Genomic DNA, 27855 nt, shown 5'->3' with positions numbered 1-27855 from the left:
ATGTATATTTATCTACTGATATCTACTCATTTAGCTATAATTAAATTAAACAATTTTGGTACATACTAATATTAACAAATATTTCCCTAATTAATTTAACATTTTTCACCACTGGCAACTTTTGGCTGCTAAGTATTGAATCCACTATACACAAAGGAAAAAAAGGTATATTAATATTTAAAATTACCTGGACCAGAAGTGTTATCGGGCCACTTTTATCCACCTCGAGTATTTCACCATTTTTTGTGCCAACTAAAATATGACCATGTCCTAATGATATGGCACGTATAGATGGATTATCTTCCAAGAGAAGACCTGGAATGTTAAATAGAGATGTTCTCTAGGTATGAAGTTACTATAACACACAGATGTACATATTGCCAATAATGCTATTTTGATAATGAGGATCACCTTACAAAGTTGCTTTTTCCTAGATTTTAAGTATTCTAATAAATGCATTGCATTTTCCTCATTCAATTTACTAATATCAAAAGAAAGTACCACCTCTATTCCACAATTTATCATTCTGCATTATCCCAGATCCCCCTCTACCATTCTGACAACTGTTTCTTTTCCTCTTATTTATATTTGCCCCTCTCATCTACTTCCTGACCCTCTTAGAACATGTACAATATTCTAGTTATTAATTTTAATTCAATTCATTTTAAGATTAATTCATTTGTCCCTACTGTGCCCTAGGCAGGCTTCAGAGCTATATTGGTAAACATGACAGAGCCAGTTCCTGCCTTCACAGAGCATACAATGAGGAAAATAGACGTTCTGTGAGCAGCATATTGAAAAAGAAGCATAAAGGGAACCTAACCTTTCATGGGGGGACAGGGATGAGAGTGGAAGAAATTATCCTAGAAGCAATAACATGAGATTTGAAAAATGTGTATAAGGTCAAGTTATTGGAGAGAGCAGAAGGAGGAGAAAGGACACATCGAAGGCCAAGTAAAAGTACATAGAAAGATCTAGAGGGTCAGAAAGAGTGTGATGCAGTGCCTTAAAGCACTGAGAGAAAGGGTAAAAGGAATAAGGGTCTGCAAGGTTAGGCTGGGTCAATAAAACAACAAGGTGAAACAAAATGCCAAGTATGAGAACAAATTCCTGAGGTTTGAAATGTGCAGTCACATGGCAATTTTTTTGAAAAATTAAAAATCTTAAAAATTAATAGTAATCATGCACTCGGTTAACATTTTAACATGTGTATCACGGAACATAGATTTTTGAACAGATGGCAAAGATTTTGGCATCCAGTTAAATGGCTTCTCCCATTCAACTCTGATGTCTAATAAAAAAGAAAAAATATATTCCATGTGCACCAGTTCAGTGACATGCATGTTAATGAGCAATTAATCTTTCATACTACAAACTAAATTAAATCTCAATTCACCTTTAGATCCTGGGGCCAATGCAGCTCTTTTTATAGCATAGGTCTTGAGACATCTTTCAAAGGAGTCGTCCCAAAGAGCTACTACACCATCCTTTCCTCCAGTTATAAATCCCTATGAGAGTAAAAGGTCAAGTTAATAAAGATCTAAGTATTTTAAAAATAACCTTTGCATTGAAAAAACTCTAGAAGAAAGAATATTTATAGCCAAAAGTTGTATCCTATATAGTACAGAAATTAGCACAAGAATCATGATGTTTGTTTAAACATCACCATGAAATTTACAGAAATACAGTGACACTAAACATTCTACGATAGGGACAGAACTTAACACAGTTTGTAATTTGGAATCATAAGTAGCTCCACCACTTTCAGCAATGTACACATATTCTCTTGAAAGCTTCATAATTCCTTCAAAGAGAGGATAGTAACAGTATCTACCTCACAGGATATGGTGATAATATATAAAGCACTAAAACTATTTTGACACATAGTAAGTGATAAATAAATATTAAACTTTTTTAAAATAGCAAATTGATTTCATTCTGGGTTCAGGAGTTTGAAAGGAGGAATAAAACAAGGTCAGGAAGACTCTAGTCTACAGATTATTACTGGGTGACTCAGATAAGTAGAAAGACAATGTTACTTTGCATGTGAAAATTCTCTACATTCCATGATCAAGTTGTGTTTAACTTAAAATATCTTCAGGTTACTTACTTTTTCCAATGCATGCATACTGAACACTGGCCCATCATGTGCTTTAACTGTTTTTACAAGAAAGATGTCTCTCCAGATACACACATCTCCTGCGGATGTTCCAGAAAAAGCCATCTCTTCAGTCCATCCATATACTGCACACATCATTGTGTCATTTTTCCCCAGTGCGCCTATGTAGCCTTTTCTTCCAATCAATCCTCCCCCTGGTTCATAAAAAATATTGCAAAAGTACCACTTTCAAAATGTATAAAGTTATAAAGCAATACAATTTTTTCTGCTGTTGTTGTTTAAATAGACATGAAACAGTAAGGACAGTTAAGGAAGAATGTGCATCTCCCAGTCAGTGTCTTGGGCAACACTCCGCCTGGCTGACACAGCTGTATCACAGCTGCTTTTAGCCCATAGCTTTTTGAAAAAACAAAAACATATACTATGTTAGTTTTAATCAGTCCTCCACACTTTTGGTTGTTTTTCAAAATTTTTATTATGAAATATTTAAGAAAAAGGTATAAAATTCAATATAATGAACACCTATAATAAATCCACGATCACCTTAAAGTTACTAAAACAACTGAAATGTGATGCCAACCTCATCTCCTCTCTTCACCCACTACTATTCTGAATGTGATGTTGATTATTCTCATGTATTCCTTTATACATATGTTGCTATTTATTTATGAATGCTTAGGCAATGTTATATTACTTTTTTATGTTTAAAGAAATTTTTTAAATAAAAACCACCTTTATGTATTTTTTTGCAACTTGCTTTTTCACTAAAGATTTGTATGGAGTTTTATACATACCTCTAAAAAACTCATTGTATAATACATTCCATTTTATAAGCAATAGTCTGTCCATTTTCCTAGTAATGGGCACTTAAGTTGCTTCCAAGTTTTTGCTATTGAAAACAATGCTGCTTTTAAACAAAACAAAATGAACAAAACAGCAATAGACTCATAGTCACTGAGAAGTGACTGATGGTTACCATTGGGGAAGGGAGTGTTACAGGTAGGTGTAATAGGTGAAGGGGATAAAGAAACACAAAATCTCAATCATAATATGAATTAGTCACAGATTGAAAGTACAGCACAGAGAATATAGTCAATATGTTGACAGACAGTAACTACACTAAGTTGGGGGTGAGTATTAATAACGTATACAACTGTCGAATCATTATGCTGCATACTTGAAACCAATGTAATATCATATATCAACTAGATTTCAATAAAAAAATATATAAAAAATGAAATTCTGCTTTAAGCATATATACACTATGATCTGATGAGTTTGTGAAAAAGTATTAAATCTAAAGCTGAAAGCTGATTCATGTTATATATAATTTACAATTTGAAAGTCGCTTAATATGTGAAATTATACAAAAAAGTACTGTATTTTTATCATCAAACTTGCTGAGACTAAAATTTATTGATTTCAACCACTAAAAAGGTTCATTATGTAATATGGTAGATGTAGTAATTATCACAATGTCAATCATCAAGATATTAAAATATATCAAATTAATATGTACACTTTAAAGTTGTATAATGTTATATGTCAACTATATTTCAAAAAAAATATTAGAACATTTTTTAAAAAAGAAAGTTACTTGATCTTGGCAAATGTTTTCACTGAGCCTATTCTTTTCTAAGAAGTTTCACTTCTTTCTACACTTACAGTTTTACCTGAAAGATTTAACTGAGACTTTGATATCAAAATTTTGGAGGTTATAAGAATACTACTATTCTATTTAGAAAAGAGACATTTCTTATTTTAAGTGTGAATTTCTCCCACAGTTACTAATTTATTATTAGTTACAAGTGACTAAAGGAATATAACATTCCATTTTTATATCATTTTACAGAATATAAAGAATTTTTACAAAATTTTTAATTTTCAGTTTATACTACAAAAACATTTCTTTAACAGAAGGAATTTAGACATCACTTGATTAATCCCATAAGTTAAAACTAAATCCCTTTACAATTATGAATACTACACCAGTGCGGCCAGTAAATGATAAAATAAATCTTGCATTTGTTTAAAATGTACCAACTGTGTATCACTTAAAAAAACTAACTTTTTATTTCGGATACTTTTAGATTTTCATAAAAGATGCAAAAATAACAAACTGTTCTTGTATATGCCTCTCCCAGTTTCCCCAGTGTTAACATCTTATGTTACTATAGACTATTTGTCAAAACTAAAAACCAACATGTTTGATACATTACTATTAACTGAACTTCAGACTTCATTCAGATTTCATCTGTTGTCTTTTTCTGTTCTAGGATCCAGTGTACAACATCACACTACACTTAGCTAAATCACTTTTAAAAGAAATAATTTCTTTAAGTTCATAGGAGTAAAAAGAAGCATTTCCTTACCTGCTCTATGCCAAAATTTCATGTGTTTAATTCCAGCTGTAATTAATTTATCAGGCACGTAGGGGTTCATCTTTACAACAAAAATCTTATCTTTACTTCCTCTGAAATAAATACCAAAATGTTTTAACTCGGAAGGTAAATCTCTTCTGTAACAATCTTTTGGCTAATCCATACCCAATCCTGATTGCTCCATGAATGAGTGTTGGTCCACTTGTCTCTCAAATTTGGACTATGTAATCATGCATTTGTGATATTGCTATTTCATCACTATTTGAATTTATTAATAACTCTTCTCAACAGAGTCTTGGAAGATAGAAACAATGAGAACTGACCTTCTTTTTGACAGTACCTACTATAGCACTGTGCATAGGAAATGTTATTTGTGGCATGAATGAGTTAAAGAAAAAGAATTTTAATCCTTTGTTAGAGCTTAATATAGCCTTTCCAAATACAAAGTTCCTCTTAAACTGCCTTTTATTTGGGCATTGTCCAAATAATCTGAAAAAAGCATTTATCTTTCTAAAGTGCATTAATGTCTCACTTTAAGGAATAAGAAGTTAAAAAATAGTTTCTGACACTGTTGACTATTTTCTCTTTAAAGCAATTGTCAATATTTATTACAAAAATAATACATGCTCATTATAAAAAATTTAACGAATGAAAAAACATTGAAAATAAAAATAACCTATTGTTTCTTTGTGATATATGTGCTGTGTATTTGTCTTCTTTCACTCAAATATATGTGAGCATTTTACCACACTTTCCATGGCTATATAACAGCTATATAGCTGAATCCACTCTACTTATAAATGGAAGTTTTAGGTAATAGCTATTTCCAATGTCATATTACAGCAATAATAAAAAGTGGGTTCACAGGGGATAAATCTACAGATAAGTCTAGAAATCATTTGTCTTAACCTTGATAATAAGGATGGAAGCAATTAAAAAGTTACATGTTTGTTTGATCTCAAAACTATTTTAATCAAAAAAATTTTAAGACTGAAGTAATTTCAGTATTTTGCCAATGATATATCAAGTTTTTTCCTTACCTTGCTATAGAAAGTTTCTCTCCTTTCTTCCAGTCCCAAAGCACAACAGAGTGGCTATCATCTATTCCAGCTGAAACCAACCGTTTCCCATCCGCTATGAAATTAATTAGAGAAATTATACGGACCATTAATGTTCAGAAGATGAAACATATTCAGTACATATTCTAAAACCACAGCACCATATTTAAGATTTTATAAAATAATGTTAAATGCTAGGCATTCATACAGCTATAAAAAGAAGCAGGATTTATAAGGGGCTGGGGAGAACAGTTTCTCAGCATATCTAACCAAATCTGCTGACATTTGTTCTGACTTCATTTTCCTTATCTATCTACCAGATTGGGATAGGGGAAAGAAAGAAGGTAAGAAAATATAAAAAATAAGAAGGAAAGGAAAAACTCAGAAAGAAGGAAGAAAAGCTTTACTTCAATTAAATTTATCATAAGAACTCTATTATGGTAAGAACTCTCAGTGATTATGAAAAATTAATCAAATGAAAAGATGTAGGTTACAGCTATGTATTGCCACTAATATGACTGTTTTTAGTGGTCAATTATTTTAGTCATATTATCAAGCAACAGGTAATGAATGTATTAGACAAATCATTAAGTCAGTCATGCTGAGAGGTGTGTACACATTTAGGTTATAAAGGCTCAAACTACAGCAGAACCCTTGTCACTGCCATACTTTTTGCAAACCTCAATCAGTTCGTTATTAATACTAGTGGTATTTTTCTTGTCATCTCCCTTAGTTTGCTATTCATTTTCTTGTTTCTTGACTTTCAGTAGATCCCTAAATGTGTATATACTTATTTTCCCCCAAAACTCTACTATGAATAATTCACTATCACTTCAGTCAGAGCAGAAAATATAAATTTACTATTGTGTCTTAATATAAAATTCTCTATTAGTGGTATTTTTCCCTCCTCTTCCTGATCCACAGCCTAGGTTTGATTGTAAATCTATGTACAGTTGTTAAACTTTTAAATATACATCAAAGAGCTAAGATGATCTGAAATTATTTTGGTAAAACAGCTTGAAATTGTCACTTCATAGAACTGTTATAAAACAAATTATTTCAGTTCTCACCTCCTTCTTTCTTAGCTTTCACCCTAAACATTTTCAAAGTTTACTCTGGGACTGTAAAACATTAAGTGAGATTAAGGTTTTCCCAGGTGGGAGATATATACCACTAGTGGTAATTCAGACGATTTTAGATGTTACATAGACATTTAAAATTGTAAACATATTTATATTAGTATTAAAAATTATACCCATTAAATTATAATTATAAACCAGCCAGCAAACCCACATTTTTCATAACTCTTATTTGTTAGGACAACAGTATACACATTTGATAAAAATTATGAATGTCATAGCTAAATGAAAAATTTAGGCAACACTGATTTAGAGTGAAATGCTATGTATTGCCTCTGCATTTTGATTATTTTTACTAGGCCAGAAAACAGCCTTACCTGAAAAATCAACAGCACAGACACCACATTGGTGGTAGCCCTTTAATATCGACAATGGTTTAATGGTCTCTGTATCCCATATGTGAATTGAAGGATCCCTACCTACCTAAAAAACAGAGAATTATAAAAATCATTTTATATGATTAAATAATTTATTTTCATAGTTATTAAAGGAAATAAAACAGGAGTTTTACAGCCTCTGTCTTTTGCTATAAACCTTTGTCAAATAAAAAATACAAAGCATACTGTATATTGTTACTTTTTTTCTTACATTTGTTGAAAAGCTAATGAAGCTAGGCTCAGTGTTTCTGGGAATGTTCTAGATTTATTTGACTCCTGTATCTTTTGTTTTTTTATTAAGGTATCATTGATATACAATCTCACAAAAGTTTCACATGAGCAACATTGTGGTTACCACATTCACCCACATTATCAAGTCCCCCCACCACATCCCACTGCAGTCACTGTCCATGAGCATAGTAAGATGCTACAGAGTCACTACTTGTCTTCTCTGTGCTATACTGCCTTCCCCATGACCCCCTACATTATGTGTGTTAATCATAATGCCCTTTAATCCCCTTCTTCTTCCCGCCCTCCCCACCCTCCCCACTTCCTTCCCTTTGGTAACTGCTAGTCCATTCTTGAGTTCTGTGAGTCTGCTGTTTTGTTCCTTCAGTTTTGCTTTGTTGTTATACTCCACAAATGAATGAAATCATTTGGTACTTGTCTTTCTCCGCCTGGCTTATTATGACTCCTAAATCTTATCCTATACTTAATAAAAATAATGCTTACTGAGTACCTATTATTGGTAGTGTTCTTAAGTTAGATACAAAGAGCACTAATATATTCAGGTCAATTTTGCACACTATTTGGGAAAACAAGATATTTACAGTTAAATAAGAACATCTGGTTATACACACTTAATGTAAATGAAAAGATTGTAGAGAAAATCTTCATAGAAGAGATGATAGTTGACCTGAGCCTTCAGAAAGTAAAAGCCTTGGATAAAAAGAGAAGCAAGCAAACATATTCTAGGCTAGGATAATGGTATTAACAAAGATACAGAGGAGTTAAAGCACCAAGCAAGATTCTGAATGGACATTTTACTGCAGTGCTCTATTGCTTATTTTTTAACTTGGTTTATGGTGTTCACTAATGCACAGATAAACTATCATTATTGACTATTCCCTTAGAGTCAAGTAATCACTTTCTTTAACTATAAGGATAAAGCCATATAGTAACCTTGCCTATAAAGACAACTCCTGAAATAATAGAGCTGCCAATTATAGTTAATTTTAAGATTGGTTTTATATAAAGACATAACAAAAACAACACTGCAATCAGCTAGTATTTCACTAAGTTATTAAGCAATATGTTACGTGACCATCAAGTTTTTTCGTTCTATTTAACTTCAGCAGAGTTTGATACTTCAGTAACTTCACAATACCACTCTCTTTCTCGGGTCTCCTTGACTCTTCCTACTGAGTCCCCTTCACAGTTTCATCACTCATTCCATAAACTCAAATATCCCCAAGATTCTGTCTTTAATTCTCTGGTCTTTTCATTCTTGCCCTGAGGTATCTTACCCCAGTTTCAATGGTTAAATTAACAAATGACTCCCAACTTCTACTATCTAACAGTTAAACTTTTCTTCTGTATTGAAGACTTATATTTTTAATTGCCTACTGGACATCTCATGGAAATTATGATGATGATGAAGACTAACATTTACTGAGAACTCCCTTATGTCCCAGAAATTGTTCTAAACACTTTACAAGGACCGACTCATCCAACAATCACAGCTCTGTGAGTTAGGCACTGACAGTACCCTTACTTTAAAAAGATGTGGAAACTGAGGCATAGAGAGATCAGGTAATCTTCCCACAGCTAATAAGCAGAGGAGTTTGGATGTAAACACCACATTTAGGGCTAGCTGAAGTAATAACAGTGTTATTAGAGCACCCTTGGGGCATGTCAGTCAGGGATGCGGGGAGAAGGGAGAGGTGAGGCAAGTTCTCAGATATGTTATGTAACCTACATCTTACAAGGAGGAGTAGGAATTAAGAGGAAGTTGGAGGGTTGAATAGAAGTGGAGAGGAAAAATTTTCCAAGAGAGGCAACTAAGCAAAAGATATGAAACAGCATTATACATGTTGAACAAATTCTAAATAGTTCAGAAGGTAGGAGCATAGTTTATAAGGTGAATGGTAAAAGATAAAAGAGGAATTTGGAGTTAGGCTAGGTTAAATGTCTTGAATGGCATGCTAATAAGCTTAGACATTAGCCTAAAAGCTAATAAACACTGAAGAAAAGAAAGACTACTAGTGAATAAGGAAAAAACTGAAGGCAGGAGACCTGCTGGTTGGTTATACCAAAAGATTAGAAATTATGAAGTACTGAATTGCCAGTAGAGATAAAGTAAGATCTAAGGAAAACAGCTAAGCAGAGATATAGTCAGCATAGAGTATCAAGCTATATTCAGGGCAAATGTATGTAACTCGAAACCGACTGGCTATAAAAAGCAAAGGAAAACAAGGCTTGATTCTCAGGCTTAGACAACCATGTTGATACAGTGCCATGTTCTAAGTAGGAAGCACATGAGGATGAGGAGTTATAGTACGTAGATAGCCAGACATGAGCAGGGATGGGGAAGGGGACAAGGGGCCTCTGGCCGGTGTTCACTATTATGCTTACTTATATTCTACAAATTCCGTGTTAGCTGTTCTCTTGGGAGATGGAATGAGAATATAAATAACTAGTTCCAACATGGAGGAGAAATCATACCTCCTGTACCACAACAGTACCAATATGGATCAAATATAGTCAAAAGTCCCTCCACCCAACGTGAGGATGGAGCAAGCCCAAACTCCAAGAAGACTCCCCCAGTTCCCTTTGAAACCTAATCCCACTTAGTGAATATGCTTCAAAAGCTCCTTATTGTTCCTTCTGAATGATCCCCTCTGGGTCTGCTCATGCCCCAACTCTCTGGGTCCTTCTTTTCAACTCCAAATCTCCAAACCAACTCTTAATGGTCAATGGCTCTTCTCCATCTATTCTTGAATTCTTTCTCGCAAGGAGACCAAGGACCCAACTCTGGTAGCATCTTAGAAGCTTAATCCCATTTCTTCCCATTTTAGACATGCTGAATATGAGCTACCCACAAGACATCTAAATGATTATATTTTTAGTGAATTATATGTATACAGAAATTCATCCAACTTGAGGTAAAGCAGGGAAAAGGAACAAGGGTCATGCCACCGTAAAATCTACTTAGCCTGAGAAAATGACTCATCTTATTCTTTAACTTAATCTATATGCTGTTTTTCCTCTTCTTCCAGCCCCTTAATCAATTAACTAACTTTGTGACCAGGAGGAGAGATAGACCTCTGCAGTGTAAATGAACCTACCTGGGTAAAGAATGCTGGATCAACACAGTCACCTAAATAACCCTATTCTTCAGACAAAATTTAAAGGAATTATTAATCACCTGTATACATCACGTCTTATGCAGACCCCTACCAAAAGGCCCTATAAAACCCCAACCCTGAACTCTTAAGGCACCTCCTCTCTGTGGTTGCTCACACTCCCATCTGAGTGTGCACTGTCGTACCGAATAAACTTTTTTTCTGCATAAGCCTATTGCACCTGTCTCTGAATTCTTTCTCACAATAAAGAACTCACCAAACTCCACCTCCAGTGGTGTCTGTCATTTCGCTATTTCACTCAGCATTCTAGTCTTAACACAATCCTTTTCTCTCTCCCTGTTTTATTTCAGTAAGGAAGTAGAAGTTCTAAAATACAATCTCACTCCATCAAGTACTCTGCAGCTCCCCCAAATACTGGGGTGGTAGGAATATAATTCCCATGTAATACAGATCAAGCAGACATTGGATGCCAGGTAACCCTGGTTTTAGGAGTTGACAAGGGATTTGCCTTATGCCGAGCAGGAGTTGAATGAACTTCCCTTTTCTCCCTCTGCTCTTCCTTGCGTTCTACTGCCTGCACAGCTGCTGACATTTGCTTTCACTTTTGTTTTAATGATTTCCTTTCTTGCTGGCACTTGTTCAATCTGATGAAGAATTCTTTTCTAGTCAAGAGTCAAGAGCCCTCTGCAGTTTGGGTTGAGGTTTTGCCTAGGGCATAGGAGACATCTCAACAGATGTGGCTGCCCAGCAACAAACTCTTATACTAGACTACGAGCTCTTGATAGTGGTAGCCAGTCTGAGTTACCTTTTTTTATTATTTTCATCAAATGTACATCACAGTAGTTCAACTGCCTCCCTCTCCCTCCCCCTCGGTAACCACTAGTCACTTCTCAGTATCTATGAGTCTAACACTGTTTTGTTCCTTCTGTTTTGCTTTGTTTTTATATTCCACAAATAAGTGAAATAATATGGTATTTGTCTTTCTCTGCCTGGCTTATTTCACTGAGCATGATACCCTCTAGATCCATCCATGTTGTTGCAAATGGCAGTATTTCTTTTCTTTTTATGGCTCAATAATATTCCATTGTGTATATGTACCACATCTTCTTTATCTATTCATCTCCTGATAGACACTTAGGTTGCTTCCATATTTTGGTTATTGCAAACAGTGCGGTCATGAAGACAGGGGTGCATATATCTTTTTGAATTAGGAATTTTGTTTTCTTCAGGTAAATTCCTAGAAGTGGAATTACTGGGTCAAATGGTATTTTAAAAAATGAACAAGACTACAGTGAACCTACAGTAAAGGGAGAATATATTCGTAAATGACTTATCTGATAGGGGGTTAACATCCAAAATAACAAAGAATTCATATGCCTCAACACCCAAAAAACAAATAACCCATTCAAAAAATGGGTGGAGGACCTCAATAGACACTTCTCCAAAGAAGAAATACAAACGGCCAACAGGCACATGAAAAGATGCTCCACATCACTAAACACTGAGGAAATGAAAATTAAAACCATAATGAGATATCACCTTATGCCAGTTGAAATGGATGATGACCACTATCCAAAAGAAAAGAAACAAATGCTGGCGAGGGTGTGGAGAAATAGGAACCCTCCTACAGTGTTGGTGGGACTGCAAATTGGTGCAACGGCTGTGGAAACCAGTATGGAGGTTCCTCAAAAAACTAAACATAGAAATACCATCTGAGCTATTTTGTATTTCCTCACAGCACTTAATACTTCAAATAGGAAGCACTCAACAAATATTTGCTGAATTAAAATTTCCAAATTATGGTACAATCAGTCAAGATATTCAAGTTGAAATACATAAATAAGTTGCCAAGTTTAAGTTTCTTTCAGCTTCTTTCACTTCCAATTATGATCACAGTTCCTGACAAAGGAGCATTATTTGTACTCTATTCTCCAACAAACAAAACAAAATATCATTTAGATTTGTCATCTAAATTTCAAAACACTCAGATAAAATACTTCAGGAATACTCTAATTTTTTTTATTAAGGTATTATTGATATACACTCTTATGAAGGTTTCACATGAAGAACAATGTGGTTACTACATTAACCCATATTGAGTCTCCCCCATACCCCATTGCAGTCACTGCCCATCAGTGTAGTAAGGTGCCAGAGTCACTACTTGTCTTCTTTGTGCTTCCCCCGACACCATGTGTGCCAATCATAATACCCCTTAATTCCCTTGACCCTCCCTCCCCATCCATCCTCCCCCACCCCTCCCCTTTGGTAACCACTAGCCCCTTCTTGGAGTCTGTGAGTCTGCTGCTGTTTTCTTCCTTCAGTTTTGCTTCATTCTTATACTCCACAAAAGAGGGAAATCATTTGGTACTTGCTCTTCTCCGAAATGGCTTATTTCACTGAGCATAATATCTTCCAGCTTATCTATGTCGTTGTAAATGGTAGGATTTGTTTATTTCTTATGAAGAATACTCTAATTTTTTTAATTTATGCTTTTTATTCATTCATCTATTGGTGGACAGTTCGGTTGCTTCTATATCTTGGCTATTATAAACAATGCTGCAGTAAACATATGAGTGGATATATCGTTTTTTTTTTCCTGCCACAATCCTGTTTTTTATTTTGGTATCATGAATCTACAATTACATGACAAACATTATGTTTACTAACCTCCTCCCTTCATGAAGTCCACCCCACAAACCCCATTACAGTCACTGGCCATCAGCATAGCAAAATGTTGTAGAATCACTATTTGCCTTCTCTGTGTTGTACAGCCCTCCCTTTTCTCCTACCCCCCCATGCATGCTAATCTTAATACCCCCCTACTTCTCCCCCCCTTATCCCTCCCTACCCACCCTTCCTCCCCAGTCCCTTTCCCTTTGGTACCTGTTAGTCCATTCTTGGGTTCTGTGATTCTGCTGCTGTTTTCTTCCTTCAGTTTTTCCTTTGTTCTTACATTCCACAGATAAGTGAAATCATTTGGTATTTCTCTTTCTCCGCTTGGCTTGTTTCACTGAGCATAATACCCTCCAGCTCCATCCATGTTGCTGCAAATGATTGGATTTGCCCTTTTCTTATGGCTGAGTAGTATTCCGTTGTGTATATGTACCACATCTTCTTTATCCATTCATCTATCGATGGACATTTAGGTTGCTTCCAATTCTTGGCTATTGTAAATAGTGCTGTGATAAACATAGGGGTGCATCTGTCTTTTTCAAATTGGGCTGCTGCATTCTTAGGGTAAATTCCTATAAGTGGAATTCCTGGGTCAAATGGTATTTCTATTTTGAGCTTTTTGAGGAATCTCCATACTGCTTTCCATAATGGTTGAACTAATTTACATTCCCACCAGCAGTGTAGGAGGGTTCCTTTCCCCACGTCCTCGCCAACATTTGTTGTTGTTTGCCTTTTGGATGGCGGCAATCCTTACTGGTGTGGGGTGATATCTCATTGTGGTTTTAATTTGCATTTCTCTGATGATAAGCAATGTGGAGCATCTTTTCATGTGTCTGTTGGCCATCTGAATTTTTTTCTTTGGAGAACTGTCTGTTCAGCTCCTCTGCCCATTTTTTAATTGGATTATTTGCTTTTTGTTTGTTGAGGTGTGTGAGCTCTTTATATATTTTGGATGTCAGCTCTTTATTGGATCTGTCATTTATGAATATATTCTCCCATACTGTAGGATGCCTTTTTGTTCTATTCATGGTGTCCTTTGCTGTACAGAAGCTTTTCAGCTTGATATAGTCCCACTTGTTCATTTTTGTTTTTGTTTCCCTTGCCCAGGGAGATATGTTCACGAAGATGTCGCTCATGTTTATGTCCAAGAGATTTTTGCTATGTTTTTTTCTAAGAGTTTTATGGTTTCATGACTTACATTCAGGTCTTTGATCCATTTCAAATTTACTTTTGTGTATGGGGTTAGACAATGATCCAGTTTCATTCTCTTACATGTAGCTGTCCAGTTTTGCCAACACCAACTGCTGAAGAGGCTGTCATTTCCCCATTGTATGTCCATGACTCCTTTATCATATATTAATTGACCATATATGTTTGGGTTAACGTCTGGAGTCTCTATTCTGTTCCACTGGTCTATGGGTCTATTCTTGTGCCAGTACCAAATTGTCTTGATTAGTGTGGCTTTGTAGCAGAGCTTGAAGTTGAGGAGCGAGATCCCTCACACTTTATTCTTCCTTCTCAGGATTGCTTTGGGTATTCAGGGTCTTTGGTGGTTCCATATGAATTTTTGAACTATTTGTTCCAGTTTGTTGAAGAATGTTGTTGGTCATTTGATAGGGATTGCATTGAATCTGTAGATTGCTTTGGGAAGGATGGCCATTTTGACAATATTAATTCTTCCTACCCAAGAGCATGGGATGAGTTTCCATTTGTTAGTGTCCTCTTTAATTTCTCTTAAGAGTGTCTTGTAGTTTTAAGGGTATAGGTCTTTCACTTCCTTGGTTAGGTTTATTCCTAGGTATTTTATTATTTTTGATGCAATTGTGAATGGAATTGTTTTCCTGATTTCTCTTTATGTTAGTTCATTGTTAGTGTATAGGAAAGCCACAGATTTCTGTGTATTAATTTTGTATCCAGCAACTTTGCTGAATTCAGACATTAGTTCTAGTAGTTTTGGAGTGGAGTCTGTAAGGTTTTTTATGTTGATATCATGTCATCTGCAAATAGTGACAGCTTAACTTCTTTATCAATCTGGATTCCCTGTATTTCCTTGTTTTGTCTTATTGCCGTGGCTAGGACCTGCACTACTAGGTTGAATAACAGTGGGGAGAGTGGGCATCCCTGTCTTGTTCCCAATCTTAGAGAAAAAGCTTTTGACTTCTCGCTGTTACGTAGGATGTTGTCTGTGGGTTTATCATACATGGCCTTTATTATGTTGAGGTACTTGCCCTCTATACCCATTTTGCTGAGAGTTTTTATCATGAATGGATGTTGAATTTTGTCGAATGCTTTTTCAGCATCTACGGAGATGATCATGTGGTTTTTGTCCTTTTTGTTTATGTGGTGGATGATGTTAATGGATTTTCAAATGTTGTACCATCCTTGCATCCCTGAGATGAATCCCACTTGGTCATGGTGTATGATCCTCTTGATGTATTTTTGAATTTGGTTTGCTAATATTTTGTTGAGTATTTTTGCATCTATGTTCATCAGGGATATTGGTCTGTAATTTTCTTTTTTGGTGGGGTCTTTGCCTGGTTTTGGTTTTAGAGTGATGCTGGCTTCATAGAATGAGTTTGGAAGTATTCCAAACTCTTCTATTTTTTGGAAAACTTTAAAGGGAATGGGTATTATGTCTTCTCTGTATGTCTGATAAAATTCTGTGGTAAATCCATCTGGCCCAGGGGTTTTGCTCTTGGGTAGTTTTTTGATTACCACTTCAATTTCTTTGCTGATAATTGGTCTGTTTAGACTTTCTGTTTCTTCCTTGGTCAGTCTTGGAAGGTTGTATTTTTCTAGGAAGCTGTCCATTTCTTCCAGGTTTTCCAGCTTGTTAGCATATAGGTTTTCATAGCATTCTCTAATAATTCTTTGTATTTCTGTGGGGTCCGTCGTGATTTTTCCTTTCTCATTTCTGATTCTGTTGATGTATGTTGATTCTCTTTTTCTCTTAATAAGTCTGGCTAGGGGCTTATCTATTTTGTTTATTTTCTCAAAGAACCAGCTCTTGGTTTCATTAATTTTTTCCTATTGTTTTATTCTTTATTTTATTTATTTCTTCTCTGATCTTTATTATGCCCCTCCTTCTGCTGACTTTAGGCCTCATTTGTTCTTCTTTTTCCAATTTCAATAATTGTGACTTTAGACTATTCATTTGGGATTGTTCTTCCTTCTTTAAATATGCCTGGATTGCTATATACTTTCCTCTTAGAACTGCTTTTGCTGTGTCCCACAGAAGTTGGGGCTTTGTGCTGTTGTCATTTGTCTCCATATATTGCTTTATCTCTATTTTAATTTGGTCATTGATCCATTGATTATTTAGGAGCGTGTTGTTAAGCCTCCATGTGTTTGTGAGCCTTTTTGTTTTCTTTGTACAATTTGTTTCTAGTTTTACCCCTTTGTGGTCTGAGAAGTTGGTTGGTAGAATTTCAATCTTTTTCAACTTTCTGAGGCTCTTTTTGTGGCCTACTATGTGGTCTAATCTGGAAAATGTTCCATGTGCACTTGGGAAGAATGTGTATCCTGCTGCTTTTGGGTGTAGAGTTCTGTAGATGTCTATTAGGTCCATCTGTTCTAGTGTGTTGTTCAGTGCCTCTGTGTCCTTGTTTATTTTCTGTCTGGTGGATCTGTCCTTTGGAGTGGTGTGTTGAAGTCTCCTAAAACGAATGCATTGCATTCTACTTCCTCCTTTAATTCTGTTAGTATTTGTTTCACATATGTTGGTGCTCCTATATTGCGTGCATATATATTTATAATGGTTATATCCTCTTGTTGGACTGACCCGTTTATCATTATGTAATGTCCTTCTTTCTCTCTTGTTACTTTCTTTTTTTTTTAAGTCTATTTTGTCTGATACTAGTATTGCAATACCTGCTTTTTTCTCCCTATTGTTTGCGTGAAATATCTTTTTCCATCCCTTGACTTTTCAATCTGTGTATGTCTTTGGGTTTGAGGTGAGTCTCTTGTAAGCAGCATGTGGATGGGTCTTGCTTTTTTATCCATTCTATTACTCTGTATCTTTTGATTGGTGCATTCAGTCCAGTTACATTTAGGGTGATTACTGAAAGATATGTACTTATTGCCATTGTAGGCTTTAGATTCCTGGTTACCAAAGGTTCAAGGTTAGCCTCTTTAGTATCTTACTGTCGAACTTAACTTGCTTATTGAGCTATTATAAACACAGTCTGATGATTCTTTATTTCTCCCCCTTCTTATTCCTCCTCCTCCATTCTTTATATGTTAGGTATTTTATTCTGTGTCTTCTGTGTTTCCTTTGACTGCTTTTGTGAGTAGTTGATTTTATTTTTTGCCTTTAGTTAGTATTTGGTTGGTCTGATTTCTTTGCTGTGATTTTATTTTCTCTGGTGACATCTATTTAGCCTTAGGAGTGCTTCCATCTAGAGCAGTCCCTCTAAAATACCCTGTAGAGGTGGTTTGTGGGAGGCAAATTTCCTTAACTTTTGCATGTTTGGGAATTGTTTAATCCTTCCTTCATATTTAAATGATAATCGTGCTGAATACAGTATCCTTGGTTCAAGGCCCTTCTGTTTCATTGCATTGAATATATCATGCCATTCTCTTCTGGCCTGTAAGGTTTCTGTTGAAAAGTCTGATGATAGCCTAATGGGTTTTCCTTTGTAAGTGACCTTTTTTCTCTCTCTGGCTGCCTTTAATACTATGTCCTCGACCTTGATTTTTGCCATTTTAATTATTATGTGTCTTGGTGTTGTCCTCCTTGGGTCCCTTCTGTTGGGAGTTCTGTGTGCTTCCATGGTCTGAGAGACTATTTCCTCCCCCAGTTTGGGGAGGTTTTCAGCAATTATTTCTTCAAATACAGTTTCTGTCCCTTTTTCTCTCTCTTCCTCCTCAGGTACCACTATAATGTGGATACTGTTCCATTTGGATTGGTCACACAGTTCTCTTAATATTCTTTCATTCCTGAAGATCCTTTTATCTCTCTCTGCCTCAGCTTCTCTGTATTTCTGTTCTCTGATTTCTATTTTATTAACGGCTTCTTACACCTCATCCAGTCTGCTCTTAAGTCCTTCCAGAGATTGTTTTATTTGTGTATTCTCCCTCCCAACTTTATCCATTAGCTCTTGCATATTTCTCTGCCGCTCCATCAGCATGGTTATGACCTTTATTTTGAACTCTTTTTCAGGAAGATTGGTTAAATCTATCTCCCCAGGCTCCTTCTTCGGGGTTGTCTGGGCTATTCTTGTCTGGATCAAATTCTTCTGTCTTTTCATGGTGACAGAGGTAGTCGTGGGCACTTGGCACGTGTGTCAGATCGGAGAACAAAGTCCCTTCTTGCTTGCTGGTCTCCTTCCTCTCCTGCAATAACAGCGACCCCTAGCAGCTTGTGCTGGGCAGCTGTGCGCCAACAGGGCCTCTGAGTCTGGCCGGGGTGGCTGCGGAGGAGTCTCTGGTGGTTTCTGTGGGCGCAGCTGCTCTCAGGCTGCTCCTCTGCTATGGCAGGGCCACACCGGAGGGGCAATGGATGGGAGGCTGTTTATCACTGTGAGGGGCCTCAGAGCTGCACTGCCTCCCAGGGGGTTAGGGCATCTGGAGTTCCCCAGGATTCCCAGCTGCTGAGCTGATTGTGTCGGGAAGCTTCCGTCCAGCTGTGAGGCCCCTGTCCCTTTAAGATTTTCAAAAAACACTCACTTTCCTTTTGTCCCAGGGGTGCCAGCTGCTGGGATCTGCTCGCATATTTTACTGTTCCATTTCCTTCATATCCTGCACACCATGCACTGTGTGTCTGCGCTCCTGGTGCGGATGACTAGGGATGGGTATTTAGCAGTCCTGGGCTCCCTCTCCCTCCCTGCTCTCACTCCTCTCCTCCCGCCAGGAGCTGGGGGAGGGGGGCACTCGGGTGCCCCCGGGCCATGGCTTGTATCTTACCCCCTTCATGATGTGCTGAGTTCTCGCAGATATAGATGTAGCCTGGCTGTTGTACTGTATCTTGTGGTCTCTCTTTTAGGAATAGTTGTAATTTGTTGTATTTTCAAAAATATATATGGTTTTGCGAGGAGATTTCTGCTGCCCTACTCATGCCACCATCTTGGCTCCTCTCTAATTTTTAACAAATAATTTTTTTCCATTTTGAACAATTTTAAAAAACAGTTATTTCAGAAGTCTATAATTATAGAAATAGGGCTGGTTGAATGTAATAAACACAGGAAATAAATGGAAAATACTGGGAGAAGTAGAGGAGGCAGCCTGTGCCTTTGAGAAAGGCATTGGCTTTGCAGTGTCTAAAGCAGAAATGCTATAGATTAAGCAAAGCAAGAAGCAAAGGAGCTACAGCTTGGAAGTGAAGGAAACCAAAATATGTCACTCTAAAATATGCCTCTTTGACCTAAAAATTATTTTGAGCTGAAGGCATAAAGCAGCAGCAAACCCAGAAAAAGTTCCTCCTATCTGCATAAAGGCAGGATAGATATATTTACATATCTGTGTAGATATCTATAAAAATAGAATTTTTTAACTTTGAGATATAATTGGCATATTACATTAGTCTAAGATATACAATGTGTTGATTAGTGAATTCTTGTTTTACTGGTGACAGACTCTTAGCCCAGAAATGGCACCATAGGAATCTGCACAGAACCTTCACTCCTTATCTCCTACATATTTACCTTCCTATAGTTTGTTGCCCTTCAAAGCCTAAAACTGTTTTCCATTGTCCTTTCTCTACAAATTTACTGTTTTCCATATAAACTAGAACTCTAAGTCACTGTTCTGAGTTACTTTTGGTTTAGGTTTCTCCCATGTGATGTGCACCGCACCAGTTAATACACTGTTTTTTTCTTGTTCATTTGTCTTTTAGTTTCAGCCCGAAAACCTAGAATGGACTTAGGTAAAGTCTCACCTCCCCTAGGTTTCCAGGGATGTCCTATGGGCATAATAACTTCTAATTTAATGTGGCCTGAATTCCCTAAAATACCAGAATCATGGTAGTAAACAAGAAGGTTTTATACCATCAGCAGTACCAGAATAAAACCCCAAATCCTTGCTAGCACAGTGGGTACATAACTGTGTTTTAAAGGAACCATATACTAAAGTCAAGGTCAAGGTGCCCCAGAGGCCCCCATCAACCCATTTGATTAGTTCTTCGCTAATGACCATCATGTACACTAAATTTTTTTAAATTGAAATTTGTGGTTTATTTCAAAATAATTCCAAACTGAATTTTTCCTTTTTCTTTCTAAACAAATAATCTACTATGAAATTTTTCTTATAAGCAATAAGCTCAACTCCCAAATCCTTTCTCTAGTAGCAGCTGCTGCTATAACACTGGTACTTTGTATCTCATGTCCAATAAAGATGTGCAAATGAAATGCTTCTTGATTTATCCTTATTATCTGAATAGTCCCTGGTCATTTACTTTCCCTTTTGGACATGAATTCTGGAACAATTCAATATACCTATGATGAACTGATCATCATGGGACTGATCTTTGAGAATAGCTACAACAGCATCTTTGTGGGTACTGAAGTGCACACCAGCTTCTCCAGTGGCCTTCCCACTGGAATGTATTTCATGGTGATTCTAACAGGCTTCAGTGGAGCAAAAAGTTTATAATGTCTTGGGCATTGGCTTAAAAGGGTAATCCTCTCATGCAGCCAAAATATAGTGAAGATGTATTTCCAAAATCAACAGCCTCTGGAAGCTTTTCTGACACCTCCTTAGGCAATTCTATTTCTTTCTCACTTTCAAAAGCTGTCATGGGTCAAACAGCCTCATTTACTTCATGTTCTTCAAAGACCATTTCTGGCCCAGTTACATACTTAGCAGTAGGAGAAGATGTTCTCTTTCCCTTATGAATGCCCATCTGTGTTTGAACTTCATTCCTTCTGGTTGGAAATATCTCCGTATGTCGGTTGCCAATTTCTTTCCTGTGCTTCAGTAGGGCTTGGTTGACCATTTCTGGCTCTTCAAACTGCACACAGACTTCTCATGTTCTTCTCCCTCTGTAGTCCGTGACAAAAGTAATGCCTACTATATTCAGTCCTGCAGAGAAGTCGATGATGTCTTCCTCATTGCAGCTATAAGGAAGTCCTCTCAAAGGAACCACACCATCATTTACCACAGGTGAAGATTTGATCTGCAGGCTCTTCACTAAGGCATCCACATCTTCATTATCTCATATACTTCCACATACCACTGCCCTGTGTACATGCCATGCCTTTCTGAGGCTTTTTGCACAGCCTGCTCTGATTCCATTTCAATAAGGCATCACCCCTTTGCTTCCCATCTCTAAGAGGCAGTATATTCCACTCTCGCCATTGTTGATTCTGCAGTCTAAGAAAAAGTTGAGCACATCTCCTACAGTGCATGACCATGGGAATCTTTGAACTCAAATGATATAAACATCATCCATTTCCTCTCCTAACTTGGACGGAGCCAATTCATACTCAGGCAGAGGTGGAAGGTCTTCCAAGTGGGTAGCTTTGGACTCCTTGCTGTAGGCCTGCTCTGGGCCTGTGGAGGCTGCCAACAACTGTAAGATCAGAAGGGCGAGTGGGGCGGGGAAGGGGCACTGCTTGCCTCACTTTTACACATGGTCTAACACACTTAGGACACTTTCCCTAACTTCCCCGATATCAGTTAAACTACTCAACTCAAATGTCATCATCTCTATGAGGGTTTGCCCAATTCTATTCGGTACAACCAATCACTTTCTTCATTGTACTGCAAAGGACTTGGTACATCTCTCTACACTAGATGTTCTCATAAGGCAGTAATTTTTACCTCCCAGGCAACAATTGACACTGGAGACATTTTTGGTTGTCACAGCTTGTGAATAGTGTTACTGGCCTTTAGTTGGCAGATGCCAGGGATGCTGCTGAGCAACATACAACACATGTGCCTTCATTACACGCAGCAATGCACTCATCCTCACAGCCAAGAGTTCTCTGGCCCAAAATGTCAATGGCGCCAAGGTTAAGAAGTCTTGATCTACACTCACGACCTTGTAACACAACTGTTCTTACATGTCTGTCTTCCTCCTCAGAATATGAGTGTTTACCATGGCCAAGAAGATGTCATATTTATCATTATATTCATAGTACATTTCCTGGCAAATATAGGACTTTTTTTGAATGAAAAAATTCAAAATTTTTTGAATGCTCTATGAATGTTTTTGAATGAAATAAAAGAGGCAGAAGAAGGTGGGAGGAAAGGGAAGGGAAGGAGTAACAGAGAGAAAGAGCAAGGAAGGGGCGGCACTAATGGAGGGGGAGGAAGGGAGAAAGAAAAGGGAAGAGTTTTCTTTCCTTTCAGGGAAGCTATACAGGATGATGCAAATTGTCCACCCCCCCACACTCAGATATATTCTAGCAGGTATATTTACACAGTGTTTAAAGCCAGACAGATGAAGGGTTTTAGCCTTTGCCATGCATTAGCTACAAGATATTTGAGAAAATTATGTAATTTATTTAAACAAAAACTTCCTTATTTAAATATGGGGTAGATGTTTCCACTCTCACAGAGGTGAGGTTAGAAAATAAATATACAAGAAACTAGTAAAGTGATTGCCTACAGTAAGAAGAATGTATAAATATCACTCCTTTTCTGCCTAATATCAAAATAGAGAGGTATCAGTTATGACTTTCTCACTGTTTTCTATTTCAGTATTTCTACATTGCACTTTGGTAAACCTTTTGGTATTATCATGGTTGTAAAATAAAAACACAGTCATCCTTTTTGTCAAAGAATATTTGTTAGATAAGTTTACATAATTTTAGATAACTCTACTAAAGAAACCAGATTACTAGTCTTTGTTTTCTACAATGTTTACCCAGATACTTAAAAAAATTAATATTACCCAGACAGAAAGGAGACAAGCCAGAGCTCTTAGCTCCAAATTCAAATTCAAATAATAATTAAAACAACAAAACTCTAAGGGAAATTAGGAAGAAAGTTGGAGTAAATTTTATTTGTAACATGAAAATAAAATCCCATTCTAAAGAATTCTTTATTCCTTATTTCCTAGAATATAAAAGATAGATTAAGAAAAAGTAGACTAACCTAACTTTAAACCCAAACAAAGGTCTAACTTATCTGGCCTGTTGTCACATAGTCTTTTAAAGGACCTACCTGGCCTGTTGCCACATAGTCTCTCACAGGATGGATAGCCAGGCAGAGAATATCATCATCGTGACCCATGTAGAAGCGCTGTGTGTTCTGCTGCCGATTATAAATGACACCCACTGCTGCCACATGGTACACAATTTCACCAATTTGAGTATAAAACAGATTACTTCGACAGTCATAACCTCTGTAACTAAATATAGAAACCATATCATATAAATTAACCTTAGTCTTTTATCTGATAACTATGGACTATACAGAGAAGTAGGTACCTTTTAGGTCATTCACTTTCTAGTATTACAAGATAGTGAACAATTAAAACAAAATACAAGTATCTCAGATTCCATAAACTCTTATGAACTGCTCTGATTACAATCGCTAACTCCAGGCTATAACAATGAGTCAAAATAAAGCAAGGTGCAGAAAAAACTGTATATAACACACTGGTGTTTGCATAAGGATAACACATTTGCATACTATAAAACAAAAATGGTTGTTTTACAAGTGAAAAGTATAGGAAAGAATATGCATTTATATTTGTTTGTATATGCATAAATACTTCAGAAACAACAAGGGTAACAATGATTTTCCTTGAAGGAGAGAAATGATGGCTGAGAAAGCAGAGGTGGAAAGATTTCAAAGTGTACCCTTTCATATACATTATTGAACCATGAGAATATATATTCCAAAAATAAATTTAACAATTTAAAAATATTACACACACCCAGAAAAAAGTAGGCAAATCTTCTTAAGTGGTCAATATAATTCCATTGACAGCAACCTTTCTGTATGCTTCAAAGAAGCCCAATTCATAAAGCATAACCACACAGAAAAACTGCCAATTTTAACACTAGAGGAAAAATACTTTTATTAAATTAATCCTTTTTCAAATTCCTAAAAACACCAGGTAAGAAAATGTTTACTGGGTGAGGGGAAGGGAAGAGTTAGGTTGGAGAATCTGTTGTTCCAGGATGAAATGTGAGACCTGAATAGCTAGATGTTCTAGGAAAATCCAGAACCTGTATTTTATTGAAATTAAAACATAAAGGCCAAAATGCTCAGGCCAAGAGAAGCCACAGTATCATTCCAAATTAGACATACTTAGAGGAGATGATAATCTCTTTCATTTTACTTATTTTCATTTGTTCAAAGACAAAAGATCCATTTCTATAAATACTAAACTTTCAAAGACAATTAACTTAATAAACACTTAAATAGTGATTATTATGTGCCACAAAACATTCTAAGCTACCAGAAGTACTGACTCATTTACTCCTAATCAGAATCTATAAAGGAAGTACTGTTATCTCCATTTTACAGATGGGGAAATAGAGGAACAGAGAGGTTAAGTGACTTGCCCAAAGTCACACAGCTAGTAAATGTGAACCAAAATTCAAGCACATAAATGAAAAATAGTTGTTTTATACCCGTGAACAAAGTGTAATCGAATACTATTTCCTGGAGCCCGCTCTCTTCTTTTAGAAGTACCACTTTTTTGTTTTTCTTTGTACTGTTCTTTAAGCTGAGGTAGATCTTCTTTGTAAACCTTTAAATAATGTACATAAGTAGAAATATTCTTAGAATATGTATCAATAAAGGGGTCCGTAGATTCCTAATGTAACCTTCAGATACTGTGGTTACTATTGATCATTAAAATTTTAATTGTCTTAAATGGGAAGGTACTTTATGAAATTTACTTCCTTGAAAAGAACAAACTAATTTACACTTCTATGTATCACACCAACAAATACATACTTAGTCCTTCATGAAAATTTTATACTTCCTAAGAGAATATTTAAAAGGGAATAAATGGTAGTGTACTGTGACAAAAAACTATAGGTAAACATAATACAGGCACACTTAGTATATCAAGCACTTACTATGAAAGGACATTTTACATAAGTGTACTTTAACTCTTATAGGAGGAAAACCGAAAAACCTACACATTCCTTGGAAATTAAAAACCACAACAGATAACAACAGATGAGCCAACAATAGGTAGCAAGATAAAGAAGAAACTAGACTTTTTCAGGGAAAAATCAAGTGATAATAAAGATTACCTGCCGACGGTAGGTGAGTTGTGTCTCTTGCTCAATTTCAGAATCTAGTTCTGGAACATCAGATAGATCTGAATCTGATTCATCACTATTAGAGTCAGCCAGACTTTCTGTAATTTTTAAAAATGACACATTACTTGTTTAAAAAATATTTATTTTCAAAACAGCATTGTAAAATTAATGATTAAGAGCTGACTATGCCAACTGACATGGAGACAAGCCATAAAACAATCAAATGAAATTACCTATTCAAGTGACACAGATGTCAGTAAACTGTACTACAGATTATCTTCCTCTCCACTCACTGCAAACTCAACAGCTCCTTTAAATCCCTTCACTGGCTCCCCAATGACAGCTACATCAAATTTAAATGTCTGTGCAAATATAAGTGAATATAACCTATAATTAACATGCAGAACAGCTAGAAACTATCTAACAGATGAATTGACATAATTTTTCTTTATCAAAAAAATTATACATAAAACCTTATAGATACCCGTCTCCCAAAGAATATGTTAAATGTTTGTTTTGCTAATGTAACTGCTTCTTCACTCAGTATTTGATAGATTAAAATGCAAAAGTACATTGTATGCCATGCTCTATGACATCCGATGTTAAACATATAGACCTAATATTTTAATTAAAAATTTTCCCTTTACTGAACTACCTTGTTAACTTATGAGGCTAGATTACACTTCAATAGTAAAATTGTTATTTTGGGGTTACTGAAGAGTTATTTAACAGAGAAATTGTTTAGACAATATGTATTACTCACCTTGTGGTGCTATGTGAAGAGCATCTTTTAGTTTTCTTTCAGGAATAAATTTCCACTGAAAGACAGAGTGATCGGCTCCACCAATAGAAATAACCCACTGATAATCATGAGACCATCTGACATTAGTTACATGAGCCGAATGGCCAATATATTTTTTAAACTTGGCCCCTATAACAAAAACACACCTTTAAATTGACAAACAAATGCCAATACACAAAAATACCACTTCAAACAATTTCTATAGCTGAATCAATTTAGCCTCTTTCCATTAACTTAATTATGATCAGAAGGGAAAAATGTTAACTCAAAAATTTGTTAAATGAACAAATGAATGAGTCTACATCAAGGGGTTCAAATCTTTGCTCTACTGATTCACAATATAATTTGATAGGAACTATAAGGGCTGTGAGGCATTATCTTTTTGCTTTGAGAAAAACCTACAGCCACAAGGAGATCAACTGTTTTCATATTAAGATATTTGAATGTTTTGGCCTGAGGCCTTTGGTCTTAACTGAAATTCAACCAGTTTACATTAATCGTACTATTCTGAGCCAGAGGATCCTTTTAAAACATAAGTCATCAATATTAGCTAACCTAATACATCAACATATAAAAAGAATCACACATGCCCAAATGGGATTTATGCCAGGAATGCAAGGTTGGTTCAACATACAAAAATCAATGTAATACACTTTATAAGTCAAAATAAAATATGCCAGTTGTCCCAACAACTGTCCTTTACAATAATTTTTTAAATCTATATATTTTATAATAATGTCCTTCGGTGTGGATGTGTCTGGTGTTTCTTCTCATGATAAGATTCAGATGATGTGTTTTTGATATAGGGGATGTTATGGTATAACCACTTTGGAAAACAATTTGACATTTTCTTATAAATTCCCTATAACCCAGCAATTTCACTCCTGAGTATACATCTTTGAGAAACTTGCATATAATAGCAATAGATTGGAACTGACCCAATTGACCACCATTAGGAGAATAAATGCATGAATTATAACTTATCACAATAGAGTATTTTACATTCATGAAAAACAAATACACTAGAGCTACATGCAGCAGTATGGATGAATCTTAGAAAAAAGTGCTGAGTAAATCCCTAATATAAATTTGTTTTATTGTTTGATATTTGTTTTTTTTCCAATGAATTTTCTTCTAGAATCTAAAGAAATATTTTCACCACATGTAAATTTTTGTTAGTAAGTACAGTGAGTTAATAAGTACAATTATTAACAGGGTTGAAAGTATTAAAAGTAACACTGCCCTCACCTCTCCATCCTCCCCACTCTACCTCCTCACCCTCTGCCACAGCCCCTGTGCTTCTGCTTGGGAAGACTGATTATTTGAGAGAGATTATGGTCAAGAGCAGGAGAATCTAGAAAGAGGATAATAATGGGGGGGAAAAAAAAGAGGAGTAATGCTTTGGCCTGGGATTCAAGGAGGCTTAATATGGAAGAGGATCATTCTTTCTAAGCTCATATATTTTGTGTCTTAATTACAATGATTCTATAACATAAACTACTTCTATTATTTAACTTATTTCCATATTTTGTAAAAGCTACACTTCTTAGAATGCAATGGATATTACCTAAGTGGATATCTAAAATATATTAATACATCAGATACAATCTTCCCAAACTTGTTAGATCAACAGTACAACTTAATGTATGAAATAATGTACAATTTTATAACTAAGAGAACAAATATGCAGTAGTTACATCCTATCTTCTGCTCTCCCAACTACCCACCCATAATCTCAAGTTGACTCACAAGTGTCCAGAAATAAAAACCTTTA

General features: G+C 35.9%; 1 protein-coding gene and 1 pseudogene across 12 annotated transcripts in view; both read right to left on the bottom strand.

Moving 5' to 3' along the window:
• The window catches only part of EML5 (EMAP like 5), a 151838-nt gene that overhangs the window by 57860 nt on the left and 66123 nt on the right, over positions 1-27855 (bottom strand). For all 12 annotated transcript variants that reach the window (XR_008992419.1, XR_008992420.1, XM_036882368.2 and 9 more), the window contains exons 11-20: positions 26043-26210; positions 25271-25377; positions 24638-24756; positions 23217-23403; positions 7015-7120; positions 5541-5634; positions 4492-4592; positions 2111-2313; positions 1397-1508; positions 188-315 (exon numbers count right to left, since the gene is read on the bottom strand). Coding sequence is in view for 10 of the 12 variants with exons in the window: in XM_036882368.2 (XP_036738263.2) it covers positions 188-315; positions 1397-1508; positions 2111-2313; positions 4492-4592; positions 5541-5634; positions 7015-7120; positions 23217-23403; positions 24638-24756; positions 25271-25377; positions 26043-26210 (1325 nt within the window). In the remaining 2 variants the exon portion in view is untranslated. The remainder of the gene's footprint in view (positions 1-187; positions 316-1396; positions 1509-2110; positions 2314-4491; positions 4593-5540; positions 5635-7014; positions 7121-23216; positions 23404-24637; positions 24757-25270; positions 25378-26042; positions 26211-27855) is intronic.
• On the bottom strand, positions 20476-22818 carry LOC118910934 (G-rich sequence factor 1-like; annotated as a pseudogene).

This window comes from Manis pentadactyla, chromosome 11 (genome assembly GCF_030020395.1).
Source record: "Manis pentadactyla isolate mManPen7 chromosome 11, mManPen7.hap1, whole genome shotgun sequence".
NCBI classification, from domain to species: Eukaryota; Metazoa; Chordata; class Mammalia; order Pholidota; family Manidae; genus Manis; species Manis pentadactyla.
This window is presented reverse-complemented; position numbering and strand designations above follow the sequence as displayed.